The 18799-nt window shown below is 44.0% G+C and overlaps 1 protein-coding gene across 3 annotated transcripts in view; it reads left to right on the top strand.

Annotated features, from left to right (window-relative positions):
- LOC129711638 (endothelin-converting enzyme 1-like) overlaps nt 1-13870 on the top strand; it is a 209047-nt gene extending 195177 nt beyond the window's left edge. For all 3 annotated transcript variants that reach the window (XM_055659434.1, XM_055659433.1, XM_055659435.1), the window contains exons 16-19: nt 1112-1179; nt 7507-7697; nt 10824-10919; nt 12543-13870. In XM_055659434.1, the coding sequence (XP_055515409.1) occupies nt 1112-1179; nt 7507-7697; nt 10824-10919; nt 12543-12719 (532 nt within the window). In that variant the 3' untranslated portion in view covers nt 12720-13870. The remainder of the gene's footprint in view (nt 1-1111; nt 1180-7506; nt 7698-10823; nt 10920-12542) is intronic.
- Nucleotides 13871-18799: the final 4929 nt, after the last annotated feature.

Genomic DNA, 18799 nt, shown 5'->3' with positions numbered 1-18799 from the left:
ACTTAAAAATAACCCTTGCTTTCCCTCTCTCTCCATCCCCTCCCCCTTCCCAATTCTCCCACCAGTCTTGCTGTCTCCAACTACATTTGATCTCTGTCCCGCCCACTCCCTTGACATCAGTCTGAAGAAGGGTCCCGACCCGAAAGGTCACCCATTCCTTCTGTCCAAAGATGCTGCCTATCCCGCTCAGTTACTCCAGCATTTTGTGTCAATCTTCTGGATCAGCCTGCTATGAGGGACCATATCAAATGCCTTACTGTATGTAGTCCATGTACACTACATCCACTGCCTTACCTTCATCGATAACCCTTGTCACCTCCTCAAAAAACGCAATCACGTTTGTAAGACATGATCTGCCCAAAACAAAACCCAGCTAAATGTCCCTGGTTCACCCATTCTCTTCCAAATACCAACAAATTCTATCCTTCGGAATCCTCTCGGATAGCTTCCCTACCACAGATGTGAGGTTCCTAACTCTGCCTAACAATTCCTGGATTATCATTGTTAACCTGGCAATGGGAGGTGAGGGTTATTTGACAATGAAGAATCCAAAGCCACGTCAGAAGCAGTGAAAGAAAGAACTGCAGGTGCTGGATCTATACATCAGGAGGTGCAACTCCAGAGCCAACAATATCATGAGAGACCCCTTCCACCCCTGCAACGGACTGTTCCAGCTGCTACGGTCAGGCAAACGCCTCCGTTGCCATGCGGTGAGAACGGAGAGGTTGAGAAGGAGTTTCTTTCCAGAGGCCATTCGGACTGTAAACGCCTATCTCACCAGGGACTAACTCTACGGAACGTTTTTCCTTCCATTATTTATTATGTAAAAGAATATGTGTGTTATGATTGTGTTTATAGTTTGTTTGGTTGGTTGTCTTTTGCACAAAAGTCCGCGAGCATTGCCACTTGACTTGACTTGACTTGATTTAAATCGAAGGTAGTCACAAAATGCTGGAGTAACTCAGCGGGTGAGGCAGCATCTCTGGAGGGAAGGAATGGGCGACGTTTCGGGTCGAGACCCTTCTTCAGTCTGCGAGTCAATGGTCTGATCTGGGTGTCACTGCGTGACCCGACCAGCAAATAATGACACGTATTTCTTATATATTGACAGATCATTAAATTTTGGTGGAATCGGAGTGGTTATGGGCCATGAACTAACTCATGCGTTTGACGATCAAGGTATGAAAGGTTTGACATGTTTAAGTGTTGAGGTATTTCCAGTTACAATGTTTGTGGAAAGAGAGAAGACAATTGCCGTTAGTGCCTGACCTGAGGAATTACCAGGTGCCTGCAGCCTTGCTGTGTTTTACCCAGGAGATCTCAAGAGTGCCACTCCTCTCCTCGGCACAAATTGCCTTGTGTGCCACTCTATCTCCGAAGATTGAATTACCTTTTTAGGAGTGATTCTGGGACTGAAAGGTTAATTAATAAGCATTTGCACCAATTGGTCCACTGTTCCTTCAAAGGTACAAAATGGTGTTTAAGACTCTTCGAGGATTTGATAGATTGATAAAGACGATGGATTTCTACTGGAGGACTGCAGAGCCCTGAGTCATCCAGAAGGGAAGAGGTCAGGGGCATCAAGAGATGGTGAGGGCAGGGTCATCAAGATGTGGTGGGGAAGGGTCATCCAGAGATCAAGTGAGTTTATTGTCATGTGTCCCTGTATAGAGCAATGAAATTCTTGCTTTGCTTCAGCACACAGAACATAGTAGGCAATTTACTATAAAACAGATAAGTGTGCCCATATACCATAATATAAATATTTAAACACATGAATAAATAAACTGATTAAGTGCAAATAACAGAAAATGGGTTATTAATGGGTCATCGCCAAGGACTGCTCTCACCCCAACCATGGACTGTTTAACCTCCTACCATCCGGGAGGCGCTACAGGTCTCTCCGTTGCCGAACCAGCAGGTCGAGGAACAGCTTCTTCCCGGCGGCTGTCACTCTACTCAACAACGTACCTCGGTGACTGCCAATCACCACCCCCCCCCAGACACTTATTATTTTATATTCAAATCATTTGCTATGTCGCTCTTCCAGGGAGATGCTAAATGCATTTTGTTGTCTCGGTACTGTACACTGACAATGACAGTTAAAATTGAATCTGAATCTGAATCTGAATTAATAATCAAAGTTTTGTCCGAGCCAGGTTTAATAGCCTGATGGCTGTGGGGAAGTAGCTATTCCTGAACCTGGTTGTTGCAGTCTTCAGGCTCCTGTACCTTCTACCTGAAGGTAGCAGGGAGATGAGTGTGTGGCCAGGATGGTGTGGGTCTTTGATGATACTGCCAGCCTTTTTGAGGCAGCGACTGCGATAAATCCCCTCAATGGAAGGAAGGTCAGAGCCGATGATGGACGAGATAGTGAGGTCAGAGTCATCCAGAGGTGGTGAGAATGAGGTCAACCAGAGGTGGTGAGGGAAAGGTCATCGAGAGGTAATGATGGTGATGTCATCCAGTGGTGGTAAGGGTGAGGTCTTCGAGGTAAAGTCATTCACAGGTGCTGAGGACAGGCTCATTCAGAGATGGTGAGTGCAGGGTTGTATAGAGGTGGTATGGTCAGAAAGTATCTTGTTGAATGATGGAACAGATCTAAGGGGCTCAAAGGCCTCGTATTTCTAGTTTTCGAGTGTTTGCATCAAGATGCATTTGAGCTATAGATGCTCCCATTGCACCAGGTTTGCAGTGCACCACTGAGTCCTCTAGGTTTGTGGTATACAATCACAGTCAGGGCATGTCACAATCCACTGACCCCTGCTGGTGAATGCATATGAATGTCAAATAGGTGGGAGTGGAAGAGGTTTGCATTGTGTAAAGAGAGAGGAGGTGCATGTATGTATGTTAGAGGGAGAAGGTAAATTCAGTTAAAATGTCATTGTTCGAATCCTTTACAAATAATTATCCTTAATATTTCTTGGGTCAACAGGGGATGTACCTTTATCCAGCTGCAGCTAGTTTTAAAGCTATTGAAGTTGGTTTATAAAAAAAGACACACAGCGCTGGAGTAACTCAGAGGATCAGACAGCATCTCTGGAGAACATGGATAGTTGACATTCCAGTTCAGTGCCCTTTCCATGTTCTCCAGAGATGCTGCCTGACCTGCTGAGTTACTCCAGCACTTTGTGTCTTTTTTTTGTAAACCATCACCTGCTGTTCCTTAGGTCTCTCTTGTAAAGTATGCTACTTGGTGCAATGCAACAGGTCAAAAATTGGAATCACAGTTCACCTTTTACTCAGCAAGATCCCCACAAGCAGCAAAATAATAGTGGCCTTTTGAGGCAAGCTGGTTGAGAATAAATAACGGTGAGAACATCAGGGAGAACTTGCCTTTTCACCTTCAGAACAAGATAGTGTGATCCACCTGTGGTGCCAATTATGGCCTCAGTTTAATACCTTGGGTGAGTGCTGATTCTGCTGCACCCTATCAGTACTGCACCAAAGCTTCATCCTAACATCATCTTCACATCCCAAGAGTGGAACCTCAGCCTACAACCTCCTGCCTCATATTGGAGCGCAAGCTTATATTTGAAGCTTAAATGTTGAGGTGAAAGCTGATAAAGCCACATTACGAAATCAGATCAACCTGAGTTAATCTCTCGGGATCCAAAGCGGATCAATGCAGGCCACCTACAGATGTTCTTTTGCTGGGAGTTGGCTGTCAGCCCCACATCTGGAACATTGATATCTCTTGAAAATGTTGAGAATAAATATCGGTGAGAACATCGGGGAGAACATAGGCGGCACAGTGAAGCAGAGGGCAGCACTGTGGCGCAGCGGTAGAGTAGCTGCCTTATCAGAATCAGAATCAGAATCATACTTTATTAGCCAAGTATGTTTTGCAACATACGAGGAATTTGAGCATTATAGTGCCAGAGGCCCAGGTTCGATCCTGACTGCGGTTGCTGTGTGTATGGAGTTTGTACATTCACCTTGTGACCACTTGGGTTTTCTCTGGGTGGTTCCGTACTCCAAAGTCGTGCAGGTTTGTAGGTTAATTGACTTCTGCAAAATGTCCCTAGTGTGTAGGATAATGGTAATGCAAGTGGATCGCTGGTCGGCGCGGTCCTGGTGGGCTGAAGGGCCTGTTTCCACGCTGGATGTCTAATATCTATCTTGCATGTGAACCTTCAGAATGGGATGGTGTGATCTTTCACTTCTACCCGATGTGGCAATTGTGGCCTCACACATAAAAGCAGAACTGCTGGAAACACTCAACAGGTCAAGCCGATTTCTCATTTCCAGCATCTGCAGGTTGTTTAATTTTCATACGTGTTTCCCACCTGGCGCAGATTAGTAACGTGATGCTGAATATCTGGGGTCGTTCAACTGCTTCAAGTTGCAGGAAGATGAACAGAGGACTGTGGCTTTGAGCAGATTTAGTCAAAATGAGCTTATTGCCACATATAAAAGTATTGTGGGGTAGAGGTACAATAACAATCTTGCTTGCAGCAGCATCACAGGCTCATAGATTCACAACGCACAGAGCATAAATCACACATAAATACACACATAACCGCGCACATATTCTCCCATGCAGTGCACATAAAAAGAAAGCATTAGTACAAAATACAGAGTTTGTTACATCAATTTGTACAAAAACTTCACACAATGGGATAAATATACTGAATGTGCTTCTCTATCTCACGTGACAGGGTTCCCTTTCTGAATTGAACCATCTGCTCTGCATTCTATCCAACACTTGGGCAGGGCCACACCCTGTCATTTTAATCTTGTCTGATCACTTCACCGCCCAACTGGCCTTTTGCTAACACAGTGAATCCAGACTGGTATCAACTTTGCACAGAACTATTCTACCCAGTGAAAAGCCCACGACTTGCAGTGTTGAATGGGATTGGCCCAGCATATCATCTTTTATTGCCTTTGGGCTGCTGGTTCAGGCAATCTGTCTGAATCCTAAAACATGCCATCTGGGCATTTTTATTCTTTTTAATATGAGATTTAACTAAATGTATCCAGCAATTAACAAGCCTTCACCGCCTTGTGTGAGCTATTTGCTTCGATCAGCCTTTCTTGGTTTCCTCCCTATCTCAGACATTTCTTTTGATGTGTCCACTCTCCCCCCCTTTCACTACTTAAAACTCATGTTAAATAAAGCAGTGCTGGAGGAACTCAGCAGGTCAGGCAACATCAGTAGAGGAATGAATAGACAATGTTTTGGGTCAGGACCCTTCTTCAGACTAAATTCCTCACTCACTTTAAATAAATTTAATAAAAGGCCATGTGCATCACCATGTCCACAGATGCCTTCTGAACTATTAAGTATTTCTTGCATTTTGTTTTTTTTTTGCCTATTCCAAATAAAAAGTAATCAAATATTCATGGAACATGACTAATCTTTAAAACATACCAGAACATTTGGTGAGGATTTTTAATAATATTAATGTAGAACAAGTAGGTTTTTAATCATTATTACTTTGTATAAGATCTTGATTTGTGGCAGTAGTTATTGGGGGCAAATGTTGGTCAGAAATTTTGTTCGTGTGATATGATTAATTCTTTCTTAAATTCATTCATTCTTCCTAATGATCTTTACTGTGCAGGAGGAACTGCAGACGTTAGTTTAAACCAAAGATAGACACAAAAAGCTGGAGTAACACAGCGGGCCAAACAGCATCGCTGGAGAAAAGGAATAGGCGACATTTCGGGTCGAGACCCGTCTTTAGACTGAGAGTCAGGGGTCTGAAGAAGGGTCTCGGCCCGAAACGTCACCTATTCCTTTTCAAACTTTAATGTCCGTTTTCAACAGATATCTTAATTGCTTTCTTTGACTGTTCTTTGCTGATTTGCTCATTCTTTATCCCTGCAATCCGAATAAATTGCTATTTTACTTCAAGACAAACCTTAAAAAAGTAGCAGGATGAAAATGTGATAAAAACATATGTAATAATTAAGCTGTACAAACCAATGACAAAGGTTCTCGACCCAAAACGTCGCCAATTCCTTCTCTCCATAGATGTTGCCTCACCCGCTGAGTTACTCCAGCATTTTGAGCCTACCTTCGATTTTACTAGCATCTGCAGGTCTTTCTTAAACACGGGTTCTCAACTTGAAATGATTTGAGCATCACAAGATCAAAAAAAGGAAAACAAAGTTACACTAAGCACATGAATAATACAAAATTTGGTATATGATGGATTACAACGTTGTGAGAAATGTCCATCACATTTCAAAGTCCACAAGTTTACGTGTACATTTATTTTGTTAGTAACTTTTAATATACACTTCCTGTTCTGATCTTCAGAAAACTTCCTGTTCAGGTCCAAGAAAACACCTGTCACATTATCAACAGTGACTTCAAAGACATTTCTTCCACTAATTGATCATAATAACTGCTGAGAGCAAGTAGCCTCATTAACGTTTAACTACCTCCTCTTAGGGGGAAATGCTCACTTTAACAGCAGAATAACAGAAAAGCATTTCCATCTTTATGTTGTAAAATCTATAAATCTATCGTCTAACTTGTAGCCAGATGGGATCGTTAGTTTAAAACTATTTAACAATTTGGTTACATTAGAGAATAATTGACACAAGCACATTAAAAAGTTGTTGATGAATCTCAAATTATGCACAAAAAAATCTTGTGTACAAAGAACAAAACACATTTTGGGAATTATTGGAGTTTTACTGTAAGTTCATAAGCGATGGGAGCAGAATTAGGCCATTCGGCCCATCATCTACTCCGTTATTCAATTATGGTTGATCCATCTCTCCCTCCTAACCCCATTCTCCCTCCTCCCCTTCTCACCATAACCTCTGACTCCCGTACTAATCAAGAATCTATCTCTGCCTTAAAAATATCCATTGTCTTGGCCTCCCCAGCCTTCTGAGGTAATGAATTCCACAGATTCACACCCTCTGGCTAAAGAAATTCATCCTCATCTCCTTCCTATAGGAATGTCCTCTAATTCTGAGGGTATAACGTTTGGTCCTGGACTCTCCCACTAGTGGAAACATCCTCTCCACATCCAACGCAGCCCCATCAAATCATATTCTGGCAGAGCATTCTCTCCGTAAAAACCTGCTGCATAAAAATAGTTTACATTCCTGTTGTTGCAAGTTTTCTTTGTTCCCTTGAGTGACTTGGCCGTTTTGCTAATGATCTCTAAGTTTCTCTCTGACATTCAAAAAAATTTCAAATGCTATTAAGGATTTTTTTTTTTTAAACAGAAAATGGCGGAAAAACTCAACAGTGTCTGTGAGGGAAAGAGAAACAATAAACTTGCTTCTCTCTTCATAAGTTCTAGGAGCAGAATTAGGCCATTTGGCCCATCAAGTCTACTCCGCATTCAATCATGGCTGATCTACCTTTCCCTCTCAACCCCATTCTCCTGCCTTCTCCCCATAACCCCTGACACCCATTTTAATCAACACTGACCTGTGGAGTGTTTCTTCTTATTTACTCAATCAAAATTATTAATTACTTACAATTGCGTACAAAGGGGACTCAAGTTATTCCTCTCTTATGTCATTTGGCAGGAAGGGAGTATGACAAAGATGGCAACCTGAGATCATGGTGGAAGAACTCCTCAGTTGAAGCCTTCAAAACTCAGATTGAGTGCATGGTCGACCAGTACAACAACTACACCATCAACAGTGAGCAAGTGAATGGCAGGAAAACACTGGGTGAAAATATCGCTGACAATGGTGGCCTGAAAGCAGCTTACCATGTAAGTATCAACTGTTCACCAACATGCCTGGTGCAGCTTTCAGAATATTTACTGCACTTGTAATCCAAGATGGAACTTTCTGATGGACCAGTGTTAGGGAAAAATCTTGTCCGTGGGTCATCAAGTCATGAAATTAGATGTGTTAATTGGATATCCTTGAACGTCCAGACTGATAATATCCAGGTAATTAAATAGTAGATCCTAACACCATGCTAAAGTATGTCATGGAGCTCTGCTGAACTAAGTTGTTTTTCAAAATGGCAGGATTCCATAGGGAGTAAACCCAGAAACAGGATTTCACTGACTTACATCAATCTCACAACAAAGCAGTGAGGTGGCAGCTCTGTTGGATTATAGGGCCAAAAGGGGCCACAAAATGGCTTTGGTGTGCCGGATTGAACAAATCCCCTAAGCTTTTTATACTTACATTAAAGACAAGAAGGTACATTTGCAGATGACAGGAAGAATGCTGGGGTTGCAGACTGTGAGGAAGGCTGTGAAAGTATACAGTGGAATATAGATCAGCTACAGAAATGGGCAGAGAAATGGCAGATGGGGAGTTTAAACCGAGCAAGTGTGAGAAGTTGCACTTTGGGACAAAAATGTAAGGGGAAAATATGAAATTAATGGCATGATCCTCAACAGCACTGATGTACAGACGGATCTCGGGGTCAAAGTCCATAACTCCCTGAAAGTGGTAACACAAATAGATAGGGTAGTAAAGAAGGCATATGGTATGATATGATATATATAGATAGGGTGGCAAAGAAGGCGTAGGTCAGAGCATTGAGCGCAAGAGTCAGGATGCAGCTTTATAGGACTTTGGTTAGGCGGCATTTGGAGTCAAGAGTCAAGAGAGTCAAGAGAGTCAAGAGTCAAGAGTCAAGTCAAGAGTCAAGAGAGTCAATTTATTTGTCATTTGGACCCCTGGAGGTCCAAACGAAATGCCGTTTCTGCAGCCATACATTCAACACAAATAGACCCCAGACACAACATAATTACATTTAACATAAACATCCATCACATAACTGTGATGGAAGGCCAAATAAACTTATCTCTCGTTTGCACTCTCCCCCCCCCCGATGTGCAGTCAAAGTCATAGCCCCCGGAAGGCGATGGCGATTGTCCCGCGGCCATTGAAGCCACGCCGGGTGGTGAGAGGTCGCACACCGGGTCTTGATGTTGGAGCCCCCGGTGTGCGCTCGCAAAGTCCGCGGCCCTTCCAGCCGCGCGGGGCAGCGGTGCTAGGCCCCGCTCCAGGAGCTCTTCGACCCCGCAACTCGGGCGGGAGAAGTCGCCGCCGCAGAAGCCCCGAAAAGCGGTCTCCCCCCAGGGAGCCGTGGGCTCGGCGCCGTCGTCCACAGACCTGTAGAGAGCCTCCGACTCTCTTTTGGCAGCAGCAGCAGATACAACAGCATTAGCAGCAGCAGCGCTCCTCCACCGCTCCGGACCCGGCCAGCTACGGCAACGGTGGTTTCGACACCTGAGTCCCCGGCTCTTCCTGTTGGAGGCCGCTCCTCGTTGTGGCCTCAACGACGACTGAGACCCGACGAGAAAAGGTCGGGTCTCAGTGCAGGGAGAGATTCAAAAAGTTTCCCCCCCCCTCCCACCCCACCCCCCCACCCCCCCCACACATGACACCCCAACATAAAATAACAAACACTACATAAAAACACAGACAAAAATAATAAAAACGCGGACAGGCTACAGAGGCCGCTGCTGGCCAGAGCCGCGCCGCCTTCCGGAGTATTGTGTGTCATTCTAGTTGACCCACAGGAAGGATGTGCAGGCTTTGAAAAGGGTGCAGAAGAGGTTTACCAAAATGATGCCTGGATTATGGGGTATTAGCTGCAGGGAGCAGTTGGGTTTACTTGTATCGTTTGCCCTGGAAAGCATGTGGTTGCAGGTAAACCTGAAAGAAGTATATAAAATTATGAGAGAAATAGAGAGTGCAGACAGTCAGAACCTGTTCCCAGTATATCAAATACTAGAGGGCATAGTTTTAAGGTGAGAGGGGCAAAGTTTAAAGGAAATATGCAGTGAGTCATGAGAGCCTGGAGTGTGCTACTGGGAGGTTGTGGTTGCGACAGATATGATAGTGGCATTTAAGAGACTTTTGGATAGGCATATGGATATGCAGACAATGAGGTGACATGCATTACGTGCGGGCAGATAAGAGCTGGTTTCGCATCAGGCATTGGGGGCCGAAGGGCCTGTTCTTGTGCTGTAGTGTTCTATGTTCTATGTATTATTCAAGGTCAACAGACGATTGGCCTTCATGACCAAAGCTTCAAAATGTACTTAGCGGTCAGACAATTAAAGATAGAACTCTGAAATCTTACATTCCTGAGTAAATTGTCCGGGCCACTAACGTTTTTCAACCAATATGTTGTGGCTAAATCAGTTGGTCATCTCGTTATTTAAATGTTGCTCCACCACCGCCCAGTCAGCTCAGCTGGGTCGTTCGTTCTCCTCCTTCTATTCATTACCAACATTTGTTGGTGGCTTCACCAAGCTGCCATCTGATTTTCCCCTGCATTTGGTGCAGCTCTTGCCACACTCTTCAGTCCTGCTCATTGCCTGTGGTTGGTTCCCAACTAGAAAACAATTGTGCCATGAGAGGAAAATTGGTCCATAATGTTGTAGATGGGTCATTGCAAGTTTGTTCAGATTGTCCGACATTTCTGGTCAATAACAAGAAATGGCTCACCAGGGGGATAGATAGGGTAGATGCACAGAGTCTTTTACCCAGAATAGAGGAATCAAGAACCAGAGGACATAGGTTTAAGGTAAGAGGGCAAAGATTTAATAGGAACCTGAAGGGTAACTTTTTCCACACAGAGGGTGGTGGGTATATGGAATGAGCTGCCAGAGGAGGTAGTTGAGGCAGAAACTATAACAACATTTAACAGATGTTTGGACCGGTACATGGATAGGAAAGGTCTGAGGGGATATAGGCCATACAGGGACAGGTGGCATGGGCAAACTGGGTTGAAGGGCATGTTTCCTTGCTGTATGACCAGTATACCACTAGTTTACCATGCAGAGAAGATGTCAGGAAGAATGTTTATATGGATCTGACATGAAAGGTCGATTCGCCAGCTAATAGGCAACTTTGCTTTTCAGGCCTATGAGAACTGGGTAAAAAAGAATGGTGAAGAGATGATTTTGCCAGCCTTGGGCCTCACTAATCGACAACTCTTCTTCCTGGGATTTGCCCAGGTGAGTACTTTCTTCAGTCACTGTATTTACTTTTCAAAGAAATGTAGCTAAAGGGTTGGATTTTCATTCAGGGACTAAATCCCGTTCTCGTAGATATTTCCACGTGAATTTCTGGTGTAACACTTCAATAATAGCAATGCTTGCTCCAATAATGCTTCCCCAGTGTTAACTGGGAACCTTTCCAGTGAAGTGATCCTGAGACCTTTCTGATCAACGTCTCCAGTTGGCCCAATGTACAGACCTCCACTAACTGGTGTTCAAAGAATAACCAGGACCCTTGACTTGGATTTCTCGAGCATGGAAGTGTGCTTACAAGGCCACACAGCATATCCTAATATTAAAATGTTTTATATGCTTTGAATATCTCTGACAATTATTTTTATTTTTTAAAAAGGTAGCAGTAATCAATACATAAAACTTTTTTTTAAAACCCCAAATTTGCCGCCATCGTAGCTGCCTCCATCACCAACCCTGGCCGTGTGTTCCAGGCACCCACCACTATGTGTAGAAAAAAACTTTCCCCACACTGCCCTAAACTTTACTCCTCTCACCTTAAAGTTATGCCCTCTAGTCTTTGATATTTCTATCCTGAGAAAAAGGCCCTGACAGTCTATCGTATATATGCCACTCAACATTATCGATACTTCTATCAGGGTCTCCCCCCTCCATCCATCCCCCCCCCCTCCCCACCACCACCACCACAATCCCCTGCATTCCAGAGAAAACAATCCAATCTGAACAAGAGTCTCGACCCAAAACGTCACCCGTTCCTTTTCTTCAGAGATGATAACTGACCCGCTGAGTTACTCCAGCTCTTTGTGTACAACTCTATGTGTCTCCAATCTTTCCTTAAAGCTAATACCCTTTAAACCAGATATCATCCTGGTTAAAAAAAAAGACAAAGTGCTGGAGTAACTTCGCAGATCAATCAGCATCTTGAGAGAACATGGATAGATGACGTTAAACGTCACCTATCCATTTTCTTCAGCAATGCTGCCTGACCCGCTGAGTTACTCCACCACCTAGTGTCTTTAATTATAAACTAGCATCTGCAATTCTTTTTATCTCATCATTTTATCTCATCATCGTTATCACATCAATCTCTTCTGCGCTCTTTCCAAAGCAACCATATCCAGTGTAAAAAAAATCATAAGAATTCTAGTCTAACAGCCCAGTAGGAAATCATCAGCCAGTGGAATTCATTCGGGTTGTTTGGAGAGGCAATCCAATTAGTCACAATCGCCTGTTTCTCCACGGTTCTGCAGATTTTTGTTCCTAAATGCAAACATCAATTCCCTTTTGAAATGTAATCTTGAACCTACTACCTTCACTGTAATGTGGAAACTATCTGGCGCTGCTAAGTTACTGCACAGCCACTAGGGATTTCAAGAGTAACAATGATATTCCTGTAATGAAGGAAACACGATACTTTTAAGGCAGAGACAGATAGATTCTTGATTAGTACGGGTGTCAGAGGTTATGGGGAGAAGGCAGTGAATGGGGTTCGGAGGGAGAGATAGATCAGCCATAATTGAATGGGGGAGTAGCCTTGGTGGGTCGGATGGCCTAATTCTGCTCCTTTCACTTATGAAGTTATGAACATGAACTTTTTTGCCTCCTCAGGTTTGGTGCTCCATACGGACCCCGGAAAGTGACCACGAGGGGCTCATCACAGACCCTCACAGTCCTTCGATGTACAGGGTGATCGGAACTATGGCTAACTCTGTTGAATTTTCCAAGCATTTCAACTGCCCCCAAGGAAGCCTGATGAACCCTCTGCAAAAATGTGAGGTCTGGTGAATGAAGCAAAGACCAGGAGAGTTGAAAGCCCTGATTCCTGGAGCAGCGCGGTGGGATTGGTCTGAATGTCACATCCCACCGCAACTAAACGGGTCACTTCTGCGCCTTGTAACAAAGGGAAATTTATTTGGCTGTACTTTTTCTGAAAAGCCTGTGGATCCCACAGTGTGAATATTTGTAACTTGGTTTCGCTGGTAACACTGGAATCTGTGGGAAGAGCACACAACCAAAAACAAGGTGACATTTGATGACGTTGTTGCAAAGTCAAGATGCTGTCCTCCAAAACAATAGTTGCCCTTTTGCTTCAGAACATTTACACTTTGGTAGTTATTTTTACTTAGTAAGTTGAATATTTTAAAATGTTAAGGAGTAGCTTGGGGGGTGGGGGGGGGTGAGTTTTTGGGGTGAGAGATAGGGATCGTCTTTCACGGATGGACGGTCACTGCACTGGGATCTCCATTCATATTGATCTTCCGCCAAAGACGGAAAGTCCCCAGGAAGTCCACCGCACAGGTTTTTAATTGCTGGCTGTTCGTCTCTACTCTATCGTCTTGGTCTAAGTACACTGAAATGTTATTGATCAGAGAAATCATGAGTTTGTTTGGACGCACGGCTTCATCCATCTCCTTTCGTTCACACTGCTTTTGGCCAATTGAATTGTCCACGTTCTTTATCTGTGGCAAATTGGGCGGCAGATGGCGGCGGCGGATGAAGCAAGGCAACTAATTAGCCTCTTAACTAACGGATAATTTAACTAATCAGCTGGCTTACCTCTTCCCACCCAATGTCCCAAAGAAACCATGGATTAACTGAGACTCCAAAACAATGGGGGAGGGAGAGTTGGGAGAGTGATGTGATTATGGCGAGCAATTATGACGTAGCCTTATTAAAGCCAGCGCTTTTAAATTGGTTCCATCAAAGTAAGGCAGATTTCGTCCAGAACTGCCATTTACTTGTATGTATCCCAAACCTCTCCAAAACCCATTCATGTGTCACTAATCAGTGCCTGAATCTACATATCTTCATAATTTTTGGCATTTATTACTGCAAAACCATTGAGCTTACTTTTGATTGAGCTATCTTAATTGCATTTTTCAACAATAATAGTGTGCTTCAGTAGAAAGCATTGCTTTTAAATGTGAATGAACCAATGGAGAATGAGTTGCCTTTTTAATCTTTAATGATGCCCTTTAATTGCTTACCGTGGTAATCAAATGCTTTTAAGACATAAACCTGTCCTTCGCTATCTCTCTTATCTCATCCAGCCCTTCAATCCTAAGATGTCACTAGTTCCGGCCTCATTTACTTCCGCAATCTCCCTTGGCCCAGCATTTCTGAGTGCGTGGCCTTTTGTTGAACAGGGAGGTTGAGCTCATGCAGGAAGATTCATTTGACTGGTTCCTGGGATAGTGCGATTTTGGCATCGCAGCAGAGACTGAGTAGACTGGGACAGAATTCACTGGAGTTTAGAAGTATGAGAAGAGATATTCAACAGCAATATTCTGAAACGATTTGACAGGGTAAATGCACGAAGAATGTTTCAGCACTTGAGGAACCGATCAACAGGAGGCATTGTTTCAGAATAAGGAGTCAGTTGTTTAGGATTAAGATGAGGAAGAATTTCTTCTCCCAGGTGGTGGTGAATCTTTAAAATTTTCTATCCTGATGGGCTATGGATTTTCACTTCTTGTGTCTAAAATGGAGATCAATTGATGTCTGGACATTAAGGGATCAAGGAATATGGGGAAATTGCACTGAGATAGAAGATCAGCCATGATCATGAAGGGCAATGTGGTTCAAAAACCAGACAGCCGACTGCTCTTATTTATTTTGTAAATGAAGGTCTATTTTTGGGGGCGGAGTCAGTGAATGATGACCACTGAGGCATGGGTGGTAGAGTTGCTCCCTTACAGTGCCAGAGACCCAGGTTCGATGCTGACTACGGGTGCTGTCTGTACGGAGTTTGTACGTCCTCCCCGTAACCGCCAGGTTTCCTCCCACACTCCAAAGACGTGCAGGATAGTAGGCTATTTGGCTATGGTAAAATTGTCAATTATCCCTATGTGTAGGATAGTGTTAGTGTGCAGGAATCGCTGGCCGGCACGGACTCGGTGGGTTGAAGGGCCTGTTACCGCACTGTATCTCTAAACTAAACTGAACACTGCTGGTTTCTGTGGGATCACAAACAGCTGGAATGTTTGAAAACATAAAATGCCAATGATCTGAACGATTAATCCAGCAGTTCTAAGTTGTCAACAACTTTTTTGTAGTAATTTGATTGAAGTTTAAAGCCTGGAGAGTGACCAACACTGGAAGCCCCGACAACGGTGCAGCTCCAAAGTGCAATGAGGGGAAAGAGCTTGTGAGGGGGAGGGGGACTGCACAGAATGGAAGGTGACTCTGTAAAACGGGCAGGACTGGAGGGGCCCCTGCAGTCAGCTGTGTGGGAAACCAGCCAAGGTGCGGCTGCAGAAAGCACAGCTGCAAGAGGCTCAAAATCTAAGACATAATAGTGGGCGCAGTCAGTCTTTGATTCTCAGGCGGTCAGAGTTCACCGTATGCGGGTGGTCTTGATCACACAAGCCTGCCTCACGTTGGTGATTTGCACTCATTGCGAAGAAGGCCCCTCAGAGTGAAGGTCGACTTGCTCCCACTGCAGTTCCCTGGGTGCTGAGGTGAGTGACGAGGCAAACATTGGACCTTTAGATCTCGCCCAGTCGTTAACTATTTTAACTCCCCCCTCCGATTCCCACACTGACCTTTCTGTCCTGGGCCTCCTCCACGGCCAGAGTAAGGCCACACAAACTGGAGGACAGCAACTCGTCCTCCGCTTGGGTAGCTTACAATCCAACATATCAACATTGAATTCTCCAATTTTAGGGAACTATCCCAACCTTTCCCCCTTCCTTTTTCCCCCATTCTCTTCCATGAGCCCCACCTGGATGTGCACCGTTTCTCCCTTCCTCCTTCCCTGCCGTTTCCACCCACCTATATTTTTTCTTCTAGCGTTGCATTTCACACTTCTATCCTTATCTCGCACTTTTTGTCTTTTCGTCTCTGTCAAGCCATCTGCAAATCAATCCCCCTCCTTCATCTGTATCCACCCATCACTTGCCTAACTTTATTCTGCTTTTTCCCAGCTTATTGCCCCCCCCCTTCCCAAATACAATCTGCCTGAATAAGTGTCCAGAACCGAAACGCCACCCATCCATGCCTTCCACAGATGCTGCCTGACCCGTTCAGTTACTCCAGCACTTTGTGTCATTTTATGTGTGTCATTAGTACGAGGGTTGGATCTATCCTGTTTGTGTTTGGCTGACCGATCCGCGGTGATTACTGCTGTTTTCAATTCTCCTTTCTCCAAACTTTAACTTCATCGGCTGCTGGATGGAGCCAAATCCCGATTGCATTGTCACTGGGTCACAGTGCGATATCTAGTGCACTGGATGTCTTCTGCGCTGGATTAACATGGTGGGGAGTCGGTCACATAGAGCTCCACTGCAGCAGATAAATTATCTTTCCTTGAGTTTTTGTGTACTGTGAAACATGGGGGAAATGTTAAAAGATTGAATGCATTCATGAACTGGGGCTGATATTATGTTGTCATCAGGATTATTTTGGTGGTATAGCAATCACACTTTAGTATCTATGGTACACCATCAGGAACACACAATTCTCCCATGAGTTTTTTGATCTTTGTAAAATCCCCTCCCGTATAACTAGAGGTTCTACTCTCTTGTGGAGACACAAGTATCTGTAGATGCTGGAATCTAAGGAAAAATTGAGAGTAGCTGGAGAAACTGAGAGGGACTGGACTTAGATGAGGTGGCTTGACCCAAAACATTGACTGACCATATTCCCGACCTGCTTAGTTCCTCCAGCTGCCTGCCATTTTTTTTTCCTTTCTTATATTGAGTTTTGTGTAGAGGGAACAATTTACAAGGTAGAATAGCTGAGTAAATCCTAGTGGTTGCTCGTATGCCGCTCATGGTTGTACATCGATCATTGATCTTTGCAATTCTGCAAAGAAAAATTGAGTCATTTTTTGTACAATGTTAATTCTAACACCCAATCAATCCCATCAGTTAACTGCAATAATGAGCACTGATGCCTCGAGGCCTATTTCATATCGCATGACATTCAAAAAATTGTTTGCAAACATCAAGTACTAACGTCTTTCCATCAAGTAATTTCCAATCCATCAGGTACTTTTTCATTTGAGGGAAGTACCTACTTGGTCATTGCTACTGCTGTGGATACCTGTCCACTGGGGGCAGTATCACAGCACCTCGACTCTGTAATTGTTGGGTATGGGTAACTGTTTCTGATAACTGTCCAGTGCTTGGGCTGGGGTCTCTGCTCCCACCCACTGTCCAGCCCCACTCTCACCACAGATAGCAACCTTGTGCAAGCAACAATGCTGAAATTCAGATTTAATGTTAGCAACGGATTTCTGGAAATTGAGCAAACGGAGAAATAACCAGCAATATAACAAGATTTAGAACAGGAGGTGGTGATATGCTGAACTGCAAACTACTGGATAGAAATTTTAATTCATATCGAATGATATTCCTGAAGTAACCATGTGAATGAAACAAAAGGAGCAAAACCTGCTCGTGAACAATCATAAGTTATTATAGAACTGCAAATAAATTGTCTTGATGCCATTGAAAGGGAAGTGTGACTGATCAACATTTAAAGCCTCCCCTTTAGTCAAGGGTGAAATTCCAGGTGTATGGTATTTCTGTTTGATTGCTTACCTATAGTCCCACTGCTTACTGTGAGTCAGAATTGGGGAGGGACACCCTCATTATCCAAAGGAGAGAGAGGTTTGACATAAACATAATGACTCAACGAGGTGATTATGTATTTTTCTCTCGTCAATCTGAAAATGTGCCTCCTGTTTAAAATAAATCACTGTCTCTGATTTTAATTTTTCTGTAATATTGGCTTGTAAAGAGAAAATATTTGCATAAATATATTTTATGTATGTAAGGGCAGTGGGCAGGTGCTCATAGACCTGCACGGGAAGGTAGACACTCCCGCCCCCACGAGTCTTGGGCAGATGGGGCTCGTCAGTCTGGGAAGGTGGTCCATCTAGGAGAGGGGAAACTCTGATTAAAATCTCCAATGCCTTGTGGCCATATCCAGTCATGGAAAAGGCTCCAGGAGTAAACCTCAAGAAAATCCGGAGTTGAAGCCCCTAAGGCAGTTCGTCGTTGTCTACAACCTCACTCTGGCAGCTCCTGCGACGGAGCTGGTGCCAAACTGTAACGGCCCTGCTGTTCCTTTGGATCGATCAGCGACATGGAGAGGGGGGACATGCTGCATGGGCAACAGCCTGTCCTCCATATGACATCGCCCAGACTTGCATCCGACCACACATCACCTGCAAACTAGGATGCATCAGCCATGGTCAGTCATGACCGAGGGGGGGGCTACTATGTAAACATATTCTCTTGCAAAGTTGACAGATTTTATTTTGGGTGAGTGCTGTTGTGTACAGAGTCGTGTTAATGAAATGTCCTGTTACAATTTTAGTAGCTTCTACGTAAGCTTTTGTTGTACAGACAGAAATGTTTTAATTATAGTTCAAACATTAACCAGTGTATTTGGTGTGGTGATTTCATAAGTCAGTGACTTATCAGCTTTAGCATCAGGTGTTTGAGGAATATTATTTTATTCTTCAATATTTTTTGCTTGTTGCATAATTTACATCTGTTTATAAAGATGCAAATGGCAGGTGTATCCTTGCAGGAATACCCTGCCTTTTGACGGAATCTAGCTTCAGGACATGGCTACCTCTAGGCACTGATATCTTGGATGGTCAGAGATACCACTTCAACCTGATGGAGCCACCACCAACAAAGCAAGACCTCCACCTATTTGCCTTTGGCAGATACCCAGATTGGGCTGGGTGTCAACCGAGGTAGACAACTCGTGTCTACAGTTCTTGTCCTCAACCCTGATTCCACCAACTATCTGGAAGGATCCAGTCTGACGTTAGGTCCAAAAGGAACAGAACTTATCATTGCACCAAACCCTAAATGCTCCCTCAGAAATCTCCCCTCATAATTTGA

The sequence above is a fragment of the Leucoraja erinacea genome, chromosome 30 (assembly GCF_028641065.1).
Source record: "Leucoraja erinacea ecotype New England chromosome 30, Leri_hhj_1, whole genome shotgun sequence".
Taxonomy (NCBI): domain Eukaryota; kingdom Metazoa; phylum Chordata; class Chondrichthyes; order Rajiformes; family Rajidae; genus Leucoraja; species Leucoraja erinaceus.
The sequence above is the reverse complement of the archived record's forward strand: the minus strand, read 5'-3'. Positions and strand labels throughout refer to the sequence as shown.